The sequence below is a fragment of the Acomys russatus genome, chromosome 11, assembly GCF_903995435.1.
Source record: "Acomys russatus chromosome 11, mAcoRus1.1, whole genome shotgun sequence".
Taxonomy (NCBI): domain Eukaryota; kingdom Metazoa; phylum Chordata; class Mammalia; order Rodentia; family Muridae; genus Acomys; species Acomys russatus.
In genome coordinates, this window is record NC_067147.1 from 40,769,501 (window position 1) to 40,785,558 (window position 16,058).

The 16,058-nt window shown below is 44.6% G+C and overlaps 1 protein-coding gene across 1 annotated transcript in view; it reads right to left on the minus strand.

Annotated features, from left to right (window-relative positions):
- The window catches only part of Mypn (myopalladin), a 76,722-nt gene extending 64,874 nt beyond the window's left edge, over positions 1-11,848 (minus strand). Inside the window, exon 1 of the mRNA XM_051153161.1 lies at positions 10,953-11,848. Within this exon, the coding sequence (XP_051009118.1) occupies positions 10,953-11,848 (896 nt within the window). The remainder of the gene's footprint in view (positions 1-10,952) is intronic.
- Positions 11,849-16,058: the final 4,210 nt, after the last annotated feature.

A 16,058-nucleotide genomic window follows, 5' to 3' on the forward strand; every position in this document is an offset into this window, starting at 1 on the left:
TTTTTGAAGAAAAAAAAAAGATACAATTTATAATTGCATAAAAAAATGAAATACCTGTGAATAAAGATAACCGACTATTTGGTAAGAGCTACAGAAATGAGTTTAAATCTTTAGAGAGATGACTAAATGGGCCTGAGAGTCAGCTGGGTGGAGTGACTGGCTTGTGTAAAGCTTAGATTCCAGTCTGAGGAGCACAGGCTCTTCTGTAATCCCAGCACTTGAGAGGGTCAGTGGAGGCAGGCCAACCTGGGAGTCCCAGGCCAGTGGGAACTACAAAACCCTGTTTCAAAAACCACAAAGCTAAAACTAGCAAAACAAATTTGTTAAAGGATACAGAAGGAAATGGGAAAATACGCCATGTTTGTGAATATTACAGCCCTCTCTGTGTAACCTTGGCTGTCCTGGAACTCACTCTGTAGACCAGCCTGGCCTCGCCTCTGCCTCCCAAGTGCTGGGATTAAAGGTGTGTGCCACCAACACCCGGCTGAATTTATTTATTTATTATGTATACAGTATTCTGCCTGCAGGCCAGAAGAGGACACTAGATCTCATCATAGATGGTTGTGAGCCACCATGTGGTTGCTGGGAATTGAACTCAGGATCTTTGGAAGAATAGCCAGTGCTCTTAAACTCTGAGCCATCTCTCCAGCCCCTACAGCTCTCTCTTTTGAGAAAAGGTTTAACTAAATAGCCCAGCTGACCTTAAATTATTCTATGGGTCAGACTGGTCTTGAATTCACCAACTTTCTGCTTCATCTTTCCACATAACTGGGATTACAGGTCTGCTCCACCAATCTCAGCTAATGTCCAGACTATGTTAAAAGTCTTACAAACAAACAAGCAAACAAACAAGAAAGTCTTACAAACAGAAAAGAAAAAAAACAAGCAACTCAATAAAAAAATAAGAACATCTAGGGCCAGTAATATGGCTCTGGGATAAAGGTGCTTGCTGCCAAGCCTGATGGCCCAGGTTCTATCCCAGGAACCCACATCATGAATGGAGAGAAAGAAACGACACCTGCAAGTTGTCCTCCAAGCTCCATACTCACACCATAGCATGTGTACATGATAGACAGATAAAAATTTAAAACGAACAACTAAATAATATGAGACAGCACTTCATAGCCATTATATTGGTTAAGCCAGTGATGTCAATATTGGCAACGGTGCAGAATAACCAAAACCGTTACACTATTTAGGGGAGAACATAAATTAGAAAAATTCTTTGGGAAAACAATTTGCTACTACTATGAGGTTGAAGTTACACATATGCACTGCCTACAAGTCCATCCTTACCCACATTAACAAAACAAGTAGAGTTCATTCACCAGGATATACAGGAAGTGTATACTGTTATTCGTGGGGGGCGAGGGGAAACACTGAAGCAAGTCAGATGTATGTGGGGAACGCAACGGCTTAGCCATGTGATAATACACTATATGACAATAAGCCGGGCGTGGTGGCGCACGCCTTTAATCCCAGCACTCCGGAGGCAGAGGCAGGCGGATCGCTGTGAGTTCGAGGCCAGCCTGGTCTACAAAGTGATTCCAGGATGGCCAAGGCTACACAGAGAAACCCTGTCTCGAAAAACCAAAAAAAAACAAAAAAACAAAGACAATAAAAATGGGTGGATAGAGCTATAAAAATTTAAGGAAGCAAAGTCACATAGCAAAAGAAGACAGACATTCTCATCCCACTCATCTAACATTTTATAGGACAGTGTATTTACTAATACAATTACTTTTATATTTATTTATTTATTTACTTATTTATTTTTGGTTTTTCAAGACAGGGTTTCTCTGCATAGCCCTGGTTGTCCTGGACTTGCTCTGTAGACCAGGCTGGCCTCGAACTCACAGAGATCCACCTGCCTCTGCCTCCCGAGTTGCTGGGATTAAAGGTGTGCGCCACCACGCCCGGCATACACTTAATTAAAAAAAAAAAAAAAAAGCAATACTTATACATTGTGGGGGAGGGTGTGTGCATGCCACAGTGCACACGTGAAGGCTGGAGGGGAACCTGCCGGAGCCAGCTTTCTCCCTCCACGCTGTGGGCCCTGCAGATCAAATGCCAGTTGCAGGCCTTGGTGGCAGGCATCGTCACCTGCCAAGCCACCTTGCTGGCCCCTAACTTTTTTTTTTTTTTTTTTTTTAACTTTTAGATCATAGATGAGGTAGAGACACGCACAGTGTTGAGCACCATCAATTATCAACAAGTTGCCGGCAGCTTGTTAAAAAGACAGCGTCTGGCCTCCTCTTACCACCTTGATCCAGGGGCTCCTGGGTTGTAAGCTATGAAGCTGCCTGCCTGCTTAGGTGGCCTTGATGCTGCTAGCCCAGCAAGCCACTCTGCCTGCTCTAGAAGGAATCTGAAGCTGCCCTCTCTTGCTTCGAAACCATCTCTGCCTCACTGCTCATGTGTTGGCTACGTCAGTTCTTTCAGTTCTGTATACTCAGCAGTTGCCTGGCTGTTTGCCTCAAGGGCTTTACATTTTCTGCCGCCCCACCCCACTACTTGGTGAGATTGATTGCTTTAGGCAGCCGCTCTAGTACCACTGTTTAGAGAAAAATTCCCCAACCATTAGTTTTGTCCCCAAACTATGTGTTCCCTCCTTTATAAAACCTACCGCTATTAAAAAAATTAAGTATCACTTACAGAGTTTTAATTATCTAAGCCAGTGTTTCTCAACCTGTGGGTCGGGACCCCTTTGCGTTATGAATGACCCTTTCACAGGGGTCACATATCAGACAGCCTGCATATCAGATATTTACATTACAACTCATAACAGTAGAAAAATTATAGTTATGAAATAGCAGGTGTGGTGGCACACCCCTTTGATCCCAGCACTTGGGAGGCAGAGGCAGGTGGATCGCTGTGAGTTCAAGAACAGCCTGGTCTACAGAGCAAGTTTCAGGACAGCCAGGACTACACAGAGAGACCCTGTCTCAGAGGCGGGGAAAAACGAAAGAAAGAGAGAAAGAAAGAAAGAAAAGAAGAAAGAGACAAACAGAGAGGGACAGAGACAGAGAGACAGAGGGAGGAAGAAAGAAGAAAGGACATCTTTTTTTTTTTTTTTGGCTTTTCGAGACAGGGTCTCTCTATGTAGCCTTGGCTGTCCTGGACTCCCTTTGTAGACCAGGCTGGCCTCGAACTCACAGTGCTCTGCCTCCCGAGTGCTGGGATTAAAGGCGTGCGCCACCACGCCCAGCTAAGGAAGGACATCTTAAAGAGGCAATTCATATTCTGTTATTTCAGGGCTTTTTCTTTTACCCGTTGGGAAACTCCACATCCACTCATTTATCCAATGAGTATTTAGCACATTTATATGACTTGTATCTAAGGCTAGAGTATCAAGCAAGACTCACAAATTCTCTGTATTCAGAAAGCTTAAAGCAGCATTTCTCAATGCTGTAACCCTTTTATTCAGATCTGACCCTTTTATTCAGACCCTCATGTTTTGGTGACCCTTAACCATAACATTATTTTCACTGCTATTTCAATTTTTCGGGAGTGGGTGGGTGGGGGTTCCAAGACAGGATTTCTCTGTGTAGCCTTGGCTGTCCTGGACTTGTTTTGTAGACTAGGATAGCCTCAAACTCATAGAGATCCAACCGCCTCTGCCTCCCAAGTGCTGGGATTAAAGGTGTGTGCCACCAACCCCTGGCTAACATTTCTTTTTTATTTCCTTGGCTTGCGTCTTAAAAAAAAATTTTTTTTTTCTTTAATGTTATTTTGTGTGCATTAGTGTGAAGGTATCAGATCCCCTGGAATTGGAGTTACAGACAGTTTGTGAGCTGCTATGTGGGTGCTGGGAATTGAACCAGGGTCCTTTGGAAGAATAGACAGTGCTCTTCTGAGCCATCTCTCTAGGCATGCCCCCCCCCCCCCCGCCTTAGTGTGCTACTTTCAAGCAGAAGTAGCAATAAGGAAACCTAACAACCATAGCAGGCGCAGATAGCTATAAAAAGGTAAACTTGTGCTGCCTTAGAAGTCTGTGTACAAGTACAAACACAGAGTGATCCAGCTGTACCTTCCTGGGCAAAGAATTTAGATCGGAACACAGAAAGGGACCAGGGCCGTTTGCTGTGGATTCCAGCAGATGCTTTCATCTGCACTTATGTACCAGTGTATGACATTTTCTAAGACTTAGAATTAAACTCTGCCCAAGTTTAACCTGCTTTCAGAGATGCCTCTTTCAGTGAGATGGGTTCTCACTTCTACTGAGAGATCGCAACATAGTTAACTTGGAAACCAAACGTGAAAACGCAAATGTATTTTCAGCTAAATCTAAGTTACACGAACATAGATAAAATGTTGATGACACACAGGAGCCCTGAGACAGGCACCTAGTGCACTTGTATTTTCTTTCCTTTTTGTCTTTTGGTTTTTGGTTTGTTTTTCAAGTCAGGATTTCTCTGTGTAGTCCTGGCTTTCCAGGACTCGCTTTGTAGACCAGGCTGTCGTTGAACTCACATCGATCCGCCTGCCTCTGCCTTGCAAGTACTGGGATTAAAGGTGTGCCCCACCACGCCCGAGCTGTTAGAAGAATCTTATGGGTCAAAATTTGTGTTTCTGGGCCCCCTGAGATGTTCCAGGGCCTTTAGTGTGCAACAAGCCGGCTTTAGGCCCTCTCTGCCTCAGCTCCTTTAAGACATTGATCTGATCTTTAAAGCGAGTGTGTGTGCTATTTTTTTCTGGGAGATTTACTGGTTTTTGTTGTTGTTGTTGTTGTTGTTTTTGGTTGTTTTTGTTTTGTTTTGGTTTGGTTTTTCGAGACAGGGTTTCTCTGTGTAGCCTTGGCCATCCTGGGCTCACTTTGTAGACCAGGCTGGCCTCGAACTCACAGCGATCTGCCTGCCTCTGCCTCCCGAGTGCTGGGATATTAAACTGTTAAAAGTTGGAAAATAGGACTGAAGAGATGGCTCAGAGGTTAAGAGTACTGACTGCTCTTCCAGAGCAGCAAACCACATGGTGGCTCACAACCATCTATAATGTGATCTGATGCCCTCTTCTGGCATGCAGGTAGACAACTGTATACATATTAATAAATAAATCTCAAAAAAAAAAAAAAAGAAAGAAAGAAAGAAAAAAGAAAGTTGGAAAATATACTCCATTCTAGCACTGGACTGAATCAGAAGTCTCTCTTCGATGTCACCTGTGTGACCAGTCCCTCTGTAAACTCCAGGGAAACACAAGCAGTCCTGTCCTTTTTTTTTTTTTTTTTTTTTGGTTTTTCAAGACAAGGTCTCTCTGTGTAGCCTTGGCCATCCTAGACTCCCTTTGTAGACCAGGCTGGCCTCGAACTCACAGTGATCCGCTTGCCTCTGCCTCCCGAGTGCTGGGATTAAAGGCATGCGCCACCACGCCCGGCTTACAGTCCTGTCCTTTTAGATCGACTCAGCTTTATGTAAGGTACAGGGACACTGAAGTAGGCTCTTTTGAGTATCCAGGCTAACTCTTTGGATGTTCTAATTCCTTTGAGACAGGGTCTCAGGTTGGCTTTCACCTCAAGTGTAGCTAAGAATCACTTTGAATTCTTGATCCTCCTGCCCCCACCTCTGGAACCCTGAAATAGGGGTTCACCAGAACTCCTGGCTGTGTCTGTATTTCTGAAAGAACTGTGCTCTTTCCACACCCTCAGACTCAGAGCTCATTGGCATCCTCCATAAACCTGCTGTTTCTTCCATTTGGCCAGTCCTCCACCATGATGCTTTTTCCACCCTCCCCCAACCACCAAGTACCCAGCTTAAAACTTGTGGAGTAATGTGTGTGTGTGTGTGTGCCCGCGCACACAGATGTGCATACACATGCTTATGCAGGACAAAGGTTGACATCAGGTGTCATTTCTCAGTTACTCTCTTTTTTTTCCTCCCAATTCATTCTTTAAGAATTCATACATAGCCGGGTGTGGCGTTGCATGCCTGTAATCCCAGCACTCAGGGAGGCAGAGGCAGGCAGATCTCGTGAGTTCAAGGCCAGCCTGGTCTACAAAGTGAGTCTAGGACAAGGCTACACAGAGAAACCTTGTCTTGAAAAACCAAAAAAAAAAAAAAAAAAAAAAAAAAAAAATCATAGATGTATACAGTGTGTTTTGATCACATTAAGCGTTCCATTCCCCATCAGACTCCTTTCAGACTGCCCTCTCCACCACAGCCCCCTCCTGACTCCATGTCCTCTAGTCACACCCCACTGAGGCCAATCAGTGCTGCCTTTTTGTTCCTAGGGCTATTTACTGGAGCAGAAGCAACACCAGGGTCTTTCACTGTCCTCGAGCCAGGGAGCCCCAAAGATCTGCTCACCGCTGCCAAAGCACAAGCCCAGGATGCCCCGGATGCCCAGCCTTTTCACAGGGAGCAGACTCCTGAATCATTCCTCCCATTCAGTCAGTCATCAAGCTCAGCTTCGTGTAAATACTGATCTCTGGCGTCCTATCTTCTCCTTCTCATGGCATCTATGCCACCCCTCTGGAGTATCTGCTGCCCAGGACACCTTCCACAGTTTCCCAGAAGGCTCAGCACTCTGTCCTTTTCTGATCTAACCCATCCTTCCAGAAGCTCCCTTCCAAAATGTTCCTTTCACCTTAGACAGTTTCCAGGCTATTCTGGATTTTGCTTTCTGGGCTCTTCAAAAGCATCTGGCTCCATTCTCCTTTCTGGTCATATCAGTGTCCTCCCTGTCATATAAAACCTATTCCAGTACCCACATCTGTGGCCTTCTGTAAGCAGGCCTCCCTGGCTGCCCAGGCACATCTTTCCACCCATTTCTTCATTAGTGCCTTCTGCCCTCTGTTCTGTTCTCCAGTAGACAAGGGCTTGTGACTCCTTGCTTGCAGTTGCCCTTGGACCTTTGCACTTGCTTCCCGCCCCCCCACCCCCACCCCCAATCCTTCCCACTTCCGGGTCCAATGGGTCTCATGGAGCCTCGTCTAGCCTCAAACTTGCTATGTAACTAAGGATGACTTTGAACTTCTGACCTTCCCACTTCTACCTTTCAAGTGCTCATTATAGGCTTGTGTCACCATGTCTGGTTTTATGTGGGGCTTGGGGACCAAACTCAGGCGTCCCCAGCCCTACTTCTTGTATACCCCTTATTACACAACACTGCAACGTCCTGATTACACAGCTGATTCTGGCTCTAGATTATGAGTTGCCCACTCAGAATGGCTTAGATGTGGCTTTAAAACAAATAGCTCACTGCTTTGAACACTTGCTTTGAACAACATTAGGGACTCTATAGGTATTTGAAGAATAACAAACACACCCATTTCTAACCAGCTCCTGTTTAGGCTTCAGAGTTGGACTAGACTGCCTCTATACCTCAGCAGCCTTCCTCTGTCTTCCTCCTTAGTAGCCTGAGAGCACATGGGCTATTACTACAAAAATTGAGATGAAGCCAGGCATAGTGGCACAAGCCTTTAATCCCGGCACTCCGGAGGCAGGCAGATCTCTGTGAGTTCAAGGCTAGCCTGGTCTACACAGAGAAATCCTGTCTCAAAAAAAAAAAAAAAAGACAAAATAAAACAGAAAGAAAGAAAAAGTAGGGTGACATCTTTCATTGGATTTCAACCTCCTGGAAGGCATTGATTTGTATCTATGTTATTTATATGGTTTCACTGACAATGATGCTGAGCAAATGAAAAACCAAACAAATATTGCTTTCTGAGTAGACTTGTACAAACTCTGTGCTTAGGAAAAGAGTGACAGCCAATAGCCAACCAGGAAAATTATAGTTTTCTTCATACAATTGTAGTCAGGAAATTCAGTACAAGTTCATTCAGAAATAAATGTAATGAATTCCTACCAGTTCCCTGGCCTCAGACTAATTGTTGATATCATCATGAGCTCTATCAGCAGAGAAATCCTGCCTAAGCAAAATTAGCATTGCTGTGAAGAAGCTACATCCATGACTTTCACTGTGTGTGTGTGTGTATGTGTGTGTGTGTGTGTGTGTGTGTGTACATGACTTATGTGTGAACAGGTGTGCATACACTTTTGTGTGGGGGGGTGTGAGTTCATATCCATGCATGAGGTCACAGAGAGGCTGAGGTCACATCAGGAGTCTTTCTTGATTGCTCTCCACGATATTTACTGAGACAGGGTCTCTTCCCCACCCGGATGGAGCTCACTGATTCTGTCTAGCTAATCAGGGTACCTGGGAATCTTGCATTGATGTGGGTTCTGGAAATCTGAACTCTGGTCCTTATGTTTGCATTTTAATCCACCAAGCCATCTCTCTAGCTTGAAAATGTATGGATTTGTTTGTTTTTTGCCTGGATGATTAATCAGTTTTGGGTGACTAGTGGATTACTTTGACTGGTGAAGGGGTACTTATAATTGTGGTTGGGTTTTGTTTTTGTTTTGGAGGGGTACTGAATTAGTTCTTGTAGTTAAGACTGTCACCATGGGACAGTGTGAAGGATGAGTCCTTGAGTGATTTGGTCTTTTACTTAAAAAAAAAAAAAAAAAAAAAAAAGCATCCAGAAACCAGTGAGCTGAACTGGACCACTCTAAGGCATGTGTGTGCTGTAATCTGAGGGCTCCCCAGTGTACATAGACCAACCAGAAGCCATGTAGGGGCACACATCATACTGCTGGAATGACACCTCATGAGCTTTACTGGTGAGCACCCCAGGCAGTGTCATCAGTCATATCTAAAGGAGAAGACCAGACACCACAATTCCCACTCTTTCCCGTGTCTTTGGCTGGCTGTCTATCTCATGATTTCAATGTGAGGTCAGTCTCTTGCTTTCCTGGTTTTGTTTGTCCGTTTTTAGCATTCAGATGGTGTCCTCTGCCTCACTCTCCCAAATGATGAGAACAGGATCAATTGTATGTGACAAGTGCTGAAAAGTGACACCAGGAGCCAGCTTCACTCTGCACTTTCTCCCTGAGGCTCTCAGTGCTCCTCATATTCCAAGGGACTTCTCCAGTAAATAACTCTGAGGATGTCCCAGAACATATAGTCTTCCCCATCCCTTAGTGATTCATTGATTCACTCAACAATCCGGAGTGACTAGCATAGGCCAGACTCAGAACTTGGTGCCCAAGACTCAGAACCATCAAAACTGTATGAAGGTCAGCTGGGTAACCTGATAGTAAACTGTCTACAGCACTGTAAAAATAATACCGGCTATGCTTTATGTTACCCTTGAAAGCAAATTTTTGTGGGGTAGGGTGTTTTAAGATAGGCTTTTTCTCTGTGTAGCCCTGGCTGTTCTGGAACTTGTTATGTAGACCAGGCTGGCCTCGAACTCAAGAGATCCATCCACCTCTTCCTTCTGAGTGTTGGGATTAAAAGTGTATGCCACCACCGGCCAGCCCTTGAAAGCAAAATATGATATATGAATATGTCTTTGGGCTAGAATACCATCTATTAGTATGCGTATATGAAATGTAACTATTCATATTAATACAGTTCTTTATAATATTAATATTATGAAAGAATAAAATGACATAGTGTTGACTCACAGAGAATAAAGGTCATGTAGTAATGATGCCATGTTCTAGCAATGGTTAGGTCATCATGGATGCACAGTAGCCTTTGGGACTCTGAATATCAGTCATTCTCCACAAAAGCCATGTATTTTAGATGCTCTATTCACATGTTACCGTGTGACAATAAGACAGGTAAGAAATACAAGCTGGGGCCGGGCGCAGTGGCACATGCCTTTAATCCTAGCACTATGTATGTACATGTGTGTGTGGATGTGGGTGGAAACCAGATTGATGTTCTAGGCCAGTCTTAGTGAGTTCAGGGCCAGCCTGGACCACATGACATGTTTTCTCAAATAATTAAAAATAACTAGAAATAGGATAATGAAGCCGGACATGGTATCGCACACCTGTCATCCCAGCATTCGGGAGGCAGAGGCAGGTGGATCTCTATTAGTTTGAGGCCAGCCTGGTCTACAAACCCTGTCTCAAAAAACCAAAAAACCATACAAAACAAAAACCACTATTTTCCCTAATTCCCAAGGCCTTCCCTAATATATCCAATGAGTAGGGGGGATGTTCGGTTGTGTGTGTGTGTGTGTGTGTGTGTGTGTGTGTGTGTGTATGTTTTTGGGAGTTCTCTGTCTTCTCCTCCTGTCTTACCAGTGGAGCACTGGAAGCACAGACGTACACCACCACACCTGCCTTTTACATGGGTTCCGGGGTCCAAATCCATAGTCTCATGCTTGCAAGGTAAGTGCTTTCCCCACTGCCCCTCCCCCCAGCCCTGGAGACACTTATCTAAGACACATGAAACAGAAGCATCAGGGCTCTTGACTCACGCAGGCTGTACCTAACCTTATGTCCTAATTTTATTCTATACATGTATGTATTCCCTTCTGTGTTTGTGGCCCCAAGGAGCCTGCAAGCAACCTTAGCTTCCCAGCACGTATTTCTTTTTTTCTTTTTTTTTTTGGTTTTGGTTGTTTTGTTTGTTTGTTTGTTTTTGTTTTTGGGTTTTTGTTTTGTTTTGTTTTTTGTTTGTTTGTTTTTTCCGAGACAGGGTTTCTCTGTGTAGCCTTGGCTATCCTAGACTCACTTTGTAGACCAGGCTGGCCTCGAACTCACAGAGACTTTCTTAAACTCTGTATGTAGGCAAAGATGACCTTCAACTACAGATCCTCTTGCTTCTCCCTCCGGAGTGCTAGAGCACAGGTTCTGTGCTACTGAGGGGATCTAGGACTTGCAGCGTGCTAGGTAGACCAGCACCAGCCCTAGAAATTTCACTTACTGCAGTCCTGGAGTGAAGGGCTGAACTCAGTCCCTCACCCACGCTGGGCAAGCGCTCTGCCAGTACCAAACTACAGCCCCTAGAACAATTTGACTTATTTACGTAGCTAGTGTTATGTTCCTGCCTTTCATCCTAGCTCCTTTTCTTAAAGGAAATATGGAATTTTCTGGAACAACAAAGATGGCAGACAGATAGCATTGCGGAACACCACTCACTGGCTGTGTGTTTACCTTACTTGGGGCGGTGGAATTCCTACCACTATGCAATCCAACTGGACTCTGCTTCCTTCAGGAACTTCTCGGCTCCGTAACTTTTGTGTGAAGCGGGGAGGCTGCCCTAGAGGTTCTTCATAGTACAGGGACGAAGGTGAAGACCCTGGGGTGCTGTCTCCCGCGGCAGCTTCACCTGCAGCCAGCTCAGCTTCCCGCCTCTTGGCTTCCCGCTGTTCAATTGCGTGGTTCAATTCATTGTCCCTGCTGTCTGCGGGGATGGGGATGGGGACGGATGCTCTCTCTCGCCTTTCCGTCAGATCTGAGAAAGTGGGGCTGTTTTCCGGCAGGACTTTGTTTTGAGATTCCATTTTGCTCTTGTGGTTTTTGCAAGCTCGAGGTCTGATCCTCTTGGAGCTGTGAGCCTTGAAAAGGGAAGACAGCTCTTCGATGAAATCCGCAGCCTTGTTCAGGAATACTTTCTTGGACTGGGTTTCAGAACTGTACTGTGGCCTCTTGGTCTCCGGGGGGCTGTCTTTAGGGCTGGTAGGAGCTCGGGGGCTGTCCTGGCAGAAGGCAGGGTCGAAGCTTGGTTTGGGCGAATGCTTCGTCTGGTCGGAAGACAGACGTTTCCTAGCTTGAGCTTCATCTAATCTCTCCAAGGGGTCGTGGTTGATGGCCAGCCTTGCCAGATTGACACTTTCGTCTAACTCTTCTTGGCTCAGGAAGGCGGAAAGATCCGGAAGGTCCTCTGGGCCTCCTCCTTCTGCAGCCCCAGGGCTGCCGAAATGGAAAGGATTGGAGGTGGGCTCTGCTCGACTGCGCTCATTGTCCCCACGATGTCTGGTTTCAGCTAGATAGCTTTCTCTCAGAAGCTGAGAGATGGAAGTAGACGCTTCTATGCTGTCGTCTTGCATGCTGTAACAAAGTGATGAGAATAGGAAGGGGAAAATCGGATCACTGCCACGGAACAACAATTTACTGTACTTACTGTTGTCACATAATAGCTATAGTCACATTGGGCCCCATTTTATGATGGAGAAATAGCAGTACTAGTGAAATGACTTCCTGTGGAAAGACACCAGCAAGCCATTGACCTCTAGACTTGCAAGGCTGTCTCCTGCTGAACTATAGGCTCATGAATGGCTTGACCTCACTTTGAAACATTGTATATATTCTCTTTGGTTGATTGGCCTGCTCACTGTTCCCTCCTCTCCTTACTCTCTTACAGAATTAAATTCTGCATAGTTTGCAGCTGGTAGCCAAGACATCAGCTCTGTGATCTCTTCTCTCTTTCTAACGTGTCCGGAAAGCTCATGTGCTTATCATCAAACACAGCATTTAATACAATATAATGAATTTGTCTCTTTACTTTTTTTTTTTTTTTTTTTTTTTTTTTTTTTGGTTTTTCGAGACAGGGTTTCTCTGTGTAGCCTTGGCCATCCTGGACTCACTGTGTAGACCAGGCTGGCCTCGAACTCACAGCGATCTGCCTGCCTCTGCCTCCCGAGTGCTGGGATTAAAGGCGTGCGCCACCCTCCCGGCTTGTCTCTTTACTTTTATTTGGTCTCTCCTACATTGTTTTGTATTACCATATTCTCTCCACAGACCGAGAGCAGAAGGTAGCCAACAAATGCCTGCTGAATTATTTTGTTCACCAGAACATCCTGCTAGCTCTATTACTTATTATTTTTTTTAATCGCAGTGTTAAGTAGAAAGGATAAAAATGAAAGGAAACTTACAGTCAAAAGAAAAAACTATGTGATACTGTAAAAAAGAGGTGGGGAGAAAGGCTTTATACATGTTAGGACAAGTGTTCTATCACTGGGCTACAACCCTGCCATCTCATCTAATAAATTTAATTGAGCATCTTGTATACAGCAGGTGCCATATATTGAGGATTCAGTGGCCAATAAAAGACAGAGCTTCTGTTTTTATGGAGCTTTCTTCCTAATAGGATGACACCAATGTTAAGAATAAAGTAGGAGCCGGGCGTGGTGGCGCACGCCTTTAATCCCAGCACTCGAGAGGCAGAGGCAGGCGGATCGCTGTGAGTTCGAGGCCAGCCTGGTCTACAAGGTGAGTCCAGGATGGCCAAGGCTACACAGAGAAACCCTGTCTCGAAAAACCAAAAAAAAAAAAAAAAAAGAATAAAGTAGGACATGGTGGTCAAATATAAAGCAGGAAGGGTGGTCCAGAAAGATGTGTTACTTTAGCTTGGAAGGACAAGGGTGTCTGTTATGGAGACATCAGCAACCTCGACAACTGGGGAGAATATTCTTTACCAAGGAAGAAATGTCAAGGTCAGAAAGACGATGTACCCCAAACTCTACATACCCAGTGAATGGAAAAGAAGAATAGAAGACATAAGGTTAGAAATGTACAGGGCACCACATAACAGGGACATATGCTCAACCATGTTCATAGCTGCTCTATACATAATAGCCAGAACATGGAAACAGCCTAAGTGTCCCTCAGTAGAAGAATGGACTAAGAAACTGTGGTATATTTACACGATGGAATACTACTCAGCTATTAAAAATGAGGAATTCCCGAAATTTGTGGACAAATGGATTGATCTAGAAATTATCATAATGAGTGAGTTCACCCAGAAGCAAAAAGAGACAAACGGTATATACTCACTTATATCAAAACAATAGTCCAAGGGATACGTACCATGAAAATCTTTACTTACCAAGAAAGTGGGTCAGAGGAGAGGATATCCGATTGAGACTTTAGGCAAGAGTAGCATGGAAGAAAGAGGAAATAGTAGGACCCACAGGGTCCTGGAAACCTACAAGAAGAACTTTATGACAGGCAGATCTGGATCCTGGGGTCCTCCTCAAACTAAGGCACCAGCCAACGAGAATATAGGCAGTAAGCTTCGAACCTCTACCAAGACCTAGCCGAGGAACATGATACTCTCCACCGTTGAGTGGAGAGTGAGATCTGACTCTCACACGAACTCTGGTGCCCCTTTTCTGACCATGTCCCCAGATGGGGAGGACCTGGTGGCACTCAGAGGAAGGATAGCTAGTTACCAAGAAGAGACTTGATATTCTGAGAGCATATATAGGGGGAGGAGGTTTCCCTCAGTCACAGACATAGGGGAGGGGAGAAGGGGAGAAATGGGAGGGAGGGAAGAATGGGAGGAAACAGGGGAAGGGCTAACAATCGAGATGTAATATGAATAAATTAATAAAAAAAAGAAAAAAAAAGAAATGTACAGGGCAACCAGGCATGGTGGCGCATGCCTTTAATCCCAGAACTCGGGAGGCAGAGGCAGGTGGATTGTTATGAGTTCAAGGCCAGCCTGAGCCACAAAAAGCTAGTCCAGGACAGCCAGCACTACACAGAGAAATCCTGTTTGGGGGAGGGGAGAAAAAGAAAAGAAAAGAAATATATACAGCCATAGACTGAATGTGGGTGGCTTATGCCTAAAATCCCAGCACTTGGGAAGCTGAAGCAAATACAGGGTTCCAGGCCAGCTTGGACTATATAGTGACTTCTGGGACAACTTGAACTATAGAGTAAGGAAGACCCTGTCTTAAAATGACAAGGAGGAGGAGAAGGAGAAGGATAAAAATAAGAAAAAGAAAGAAGGAAAGGAAGAAAGAAAGAAAAAAGACAGAAGGCCAGATCATATTAAGCCTGCAGGCCATAGGAAGGACTTCACATTTTCCTACTTTATGAAGGGAGAAGATTCATCAAAGCATTTGTGATGGGTGCTGTGGGCCAGGGAGTGATAGCAGCAGGAGGTGGTGAGGAATGGTCAGATCTGAGATCGCTTGTGAAAGCAGAGGCCAGTGATTTGTTCATAGGTTGGGAATGAGCTGAGAGAGAGAGAGAGAAGAGTATTTATGACCTGAGCAACTGGGAGGCTGGCAGACTCAGCTCTGAGGAGAGGAAACCAATGAGTTCTCTTAGACATTTTATCTGGGGCATTCTGTGACATTTGGCTACATTCTCATTTTTTTTTTTTTTGTCCTTTGTGAATTGAAATGTATACTTCGTGCCACTCTCAAGAGGTGTAGCTGCTCCTGAGAAGGCTTTCTGGTGTTTGTGAACTGGGCCATGCTGGAGATGAGGAATTCCCATCAGTCATTTTGGAAGACTTGGCCACAGTCCTAAGACAGAGTGGCCACACAGGAAGCTTATTGACTTGGCCACATTTGTGGTTTCATTTCTCTGTGACTTTTCCTGAGGAGATTCTGCCCTCAGACCTTGTTTGCTTCATAAAGACAAAGCTTCATGTTGATACCCTGCCCCCTTCTTTGACACAGGGTGTCACCGTGAAGCCCCAGCTGTCCTGGAATTCACTATGTAGACCAGGAGGGACTCACTCATATAGACCCATCTGCCTCCGCCTCCCAAGTGCTGGGATTAAAGGCGTGTGCTACTCTGCTCAACTTGCTTGTGTTTGGAGTTGAACACAGGGCCTAGTGCATGCTGGGCAAGTGCCATTACTAAGCTATATCCGCAGCCCATTGGTCACATTTCTTGACTCGTTATAACTCATTACAATCCTTAAGGCTCTAAGAAGACCCTGTTGTTGGAGAAGATCATATACTATAAATTCGTCTTTTGTTTAAAAGGTAGCTATTTAAATTGTGACTTCGGGGATTCAGTTCAGAGGTGGAGCACTTGCCTCCCATGCAGGAAGCCCTGGGTTGTGTCTCTAGTACTACAGAAACAAGAAAATAAACAAACTGTGGCATTGCCCAGAGAATTGGCAAAGCCCAACAGTACATAATTCAAATTGAAACCTACGTGCTGGAATTTTCTGCCTATAAAGTATCAATAATCATTTATTATTTTATTATTATTATTATTTGGTGCTAGGGACTGAACTTAGAGCCTTGTACATGCTAAACATGTTGGATATCATTATATGTTTAACTGAAAAACCAGCCACAAAGGTTAGAGAGGAAGAGAGATTGCACAAGGGCCCAGAGTCTCAAGTAGACAAAAGAGGTATGTTCTGGAGATTCTCTCAACAGCAGGGCAACTACAGCTAATAGACCAATGTATGCCAAAAATAAGTCTGTGAAGTATATTAATTACCTTAATTAATCCCTGTACAATGCATACATATATTAAAACATTATGCTATTACCATCCACAAGC